We start from the raw sequence: 3,606 nt of genomic DNA on the forward strand, positions 1-3,606 counted from the left end.
TCTATCTCATTAACCATGAATGTTTTATAAATCAGTTTCAAAAACACTGACTTAAGCAAGAGGTTATGTTGGCTTTTGATGTCAGAATTTATCACTGATTCTCTTGTGTCATGTCCTTAGAGTGAAGCTAAAGGGAAAATCTTTCTCATTTAATTTTACCAATCCCTCCAAGTGTTCCCTGCCTCTGCCTTCCTAGTCCCTCAAAGCCAATAGACCCTCCCGCAGGTTGGACCCTCCTGTAGGTTCAGGATGGATCCAGTTCAGATCCAGTCTTCATGGGAATGCATGATTAGAAACTTAACTGTCACTCAGTAGTCTTGAAGCTAAGTCAGATTTGACAGCTCATGTGCCAGTGCCCCAGCCACATTTCACATTTCTCTTATACTGCCAGCTAGACATAGAAACTTCTGTGTGAAAACAAACTCTGATATGTTTGTCATCTTTGATTTTTCCGTTTCAAGAAGTTCCTGCCAGGAGGGCTGAATTTCTACTTTGATACCTTGTTCATTCTAAAAGGTAGCTCAATCCTTTCCAGGGATATCAGATTCCAGATGTGAGTCCCAGCCATTTTCCCATGACCCTGCTACCTTTCCTAACTCTTTCTGATTTATTTACCCATTGTTTTGGATTGACCCTGCATTAGCTTAGATTCAATATTTCTAACCAACATAGGGATGGAAAAATTATAAAATCAAATGTGTTAGACATTTACAAGAAATGTTTAAATCAAACATCTGCTCTTACAGCGAGATCTTCACTTTCTGTATTTGGTGCTCCACCATAGTCAACATTTGACTGATTGCTCTAACTGTGCTCTATTATGCTACAGTAGAAAAATCTACTGTATTCCTTGTTTACTGCTGATGTACAGCAAAGTATAGACTTGGAATAGTTTCCTGCCTGGCTTCGGAGCACTGGAACAGTGCCTGGTTTCCTATCAATGCACCCATTCAACTGGTTGACTATTCTGCAACAAACCTCAGCATGAATGAGGTCAAACACTGCTATGCCAGATAAGATACTGCAACTATGCAGTAGTTGCAGCTGCATTTGGTCTTCACAAAGGGCCCTTCCTACCACAGTGTGTGGTGCTGCCTAGATGTGGCCACTTGTCCACTGTCTTAGATCCATGACAATAAGGTCTCTTCATACCTTGCTCTTGTAAACTAGCATCACCATGAAGGATAGTTTTTCTTTCCAATAAAGAATTTAGGAAAGCATCGGGACTAAGGGTCAATAACATCATCAAAAATAACTTCTTAAAATTCTTTTTCTTGCTTAGAAGGATAATAGAGAATTCATTGGAAACAATAGAAAAGTTGATTATTGGTCTCTCCTATTTGATGGAATTAAAGAAAAAATCTACTGTATTATAAGTAAACTAGAAAATAAAAGACAACCTGAGATTTCTATTAAAGGGAGAAATCGTTATTTTTTTCAAGTCATTATAATATATATGCATCCTTTTTCTTTAGTTCAAATAACATATAATTTTCTAAGAAGACATTTTTTGACATTAGCCACACAATTGTTGAACAATGACTCAATGGATGATAATGTTCTGCCAGCAAGGAGCAACAAGAAGGCATATTCCTGAATTTCCCATACCTACCAACCACATGACTTTAGTAGAAATATAAGGATAGAAAAATTATAAAATCAAGTGTGTCCAATGTTTACATTTTTTTCTTTCTTTTTTTTCCCCCCCCAAATTGCAGGGTCTTTATTGCTGGCAGCCACAGAGAAGAACATCTGTTCTTCCAATAAGACCTTCACTTTCTGTATTTGGCACTCCATCATAGTTAATGTTTGATTGTACTAATTATGCTAACTTATAGACAGGAATAAATAATGGGCAAAGAAAACCAAACCTATCTGACTGAATTCATCTTGCTGGGCTTTTCTTCTGATCGCCGAACCCAGATCCTGCTGTTTGTGATATTTCTCATCATCTACTTGTTGACTGTGTTTGGGAATCTGCTCATCATACTCCTAATTCACATTGACTCTCGACTTCACACACCAATGTACTTCTTCCTTAAAAATCTGTCATTTACTGATCTCTGTTTCTCTACAACTATTGTTCCCCAGATGCTATCCCATTTGCTCATCATGAGAAAGACCATTTCTTTTACTAGGTGTTCAATTCAAATGCTTTTCTTCCTAATAGCAGGGTGTACAGAGAGTTCACTTCTAGCAGTGATGTCCTATGACCGCTATGTGGCTGTCTGCAAGCCCCTGCACTATTCCACCCTCATGACCCAGAGAATTTGTGTTCAGCTGGTCATGGGGTGCTGGGCCAGTGGAGCATTTGTGTCTTTAGTAGATACTACGTTCACTTTATGTCTCCCATATCAGGGACAGAATATAATTAAACATTATTTTTGTGAGCCTCCTGCCCTCCTAAAGCTGGCTTCAGCAGATACCTACAGCACAGAAATGACCATATTTGCAATGGGTGTTGTAATTCTCCTAGGTCCTGTCTCTCTCATCCTTTTCTCCTACTGGAATATTATCTCCACTGTGATTGAAATACAGTCAGAGGAGGGGAGGCTAAAGGTTTTCTCTACCTGTGGATCTCATTTCATTGTTGTTTTTTTCTTCTATGGGTCAACAATATTTACCTACATGCAACCTAATTTGAAGCAAATGAATAAAGGGGATAAGGTGGTCTCAGTGTTCTATTCAGTCATAACATCAATGATGAACCCTTTCATTTATAGCCTAAGGAACAAGGATGTGAAGGAAGCATTTAGGAAAGTATTTGGAAAATGGTGTCTCTGAGGCAGTAGTCTATGTTGGTATGTAATCAGAGGGCAGAGACATTCTAAAGTGGTTTAACATCTTTAACAGCTTTTTTCCCTGAACTAGCTCTAGTCTGAGACACCAGCAAAAGTCATACAGGTGCCCTTGCATCCCTAGAAATGTTTTCAGATTTGTCTAATGCAGTCTTGCTCAAGCTTATTTACTGTGGCTGCAACTCACTTACCTCATAACAGCTTTTTTGGCTAGTATATGAAAGAATATTTTTAACAGTGAATACAATCTTTTACACGTGGTGCCTACAGTGCACCAATCCATGTTCGCCTAGGGATGCCCCCTTCTGTCTCTAAACTCCACAGCTGCTTGCTAGACTCATAGCATGCCAACATCATCTATAGCTGTCCATTGCTTTTTGTGAAGTGGGAAAAGTATAGAGGTACTTTATTGTTTTCCTGGAAGTAGTTTAAATGCGGAGTTCGCCTCTCACTTCATGATCTCCTCTTAATGTATCTACAATAAAACAATTATGGGTGAAGGATAACATGACCATAGAAAATGGGTTGGCCTTGATATGAGTCAAATTTGCTACTTTGACTTCTAGCTGCTATAGCTTCAATGCCCATGGCCTGTCCTTACTTTCCAGTATTGTTTATTCTATGTGATGGTGTCCTTGCTGAATTGGATGTATTGTATACAGAACAACTCTGCATGGGAAAATAAATGTGTGCATTAATCACTTCACTATGTACATGTGAGGTATACTGTTTTCAGATTATGTGGACTAACATGTTAATACAAAAAGAAGCAGATCTTTGATGAAATTGGCATTGTTTTCATCAGACA

General features: G+C 38.5%; 1 protein-coding gene across 1 annotated transcript; it reads left to right on the forward strand.

Moving 5' to 3' along the window:
* Positions 1-1,851: 1,851 nt before the first annotated feature.
* Positions 1,852-2,784, forward strand: LOC105720015 (olfactory receptor 2D3-like). Its single transcript, XM_012456335.2, has one exon. The coding sequence runs from the start codon at positions 1,852-1,854 to the stop codon at positions 2,782-2,784; it is 933 nt and encodes a 310-aa protein (XP_012311758.2).
* Positions 2,785-3,606: the final 822 nt, after the last annotated feature.

Source organism: Aotus nancymaae, unplaced genomic scaffold, assembly GCF_030222135.1.
Source record: "Aotus nancymaae isolate 86718 unplaced genomic scaffold, 86718_ANA_hifiasm-v0.15.2.pri h1tg000059l, whole genome shotgun sequence".
In the NCBI taxonomy this organism is placed as follows: Eukaryota; Metazoa; Chordata; class Mammalia; order Primates; family Aotidae; genus Aotus; species Aotus nancymaae.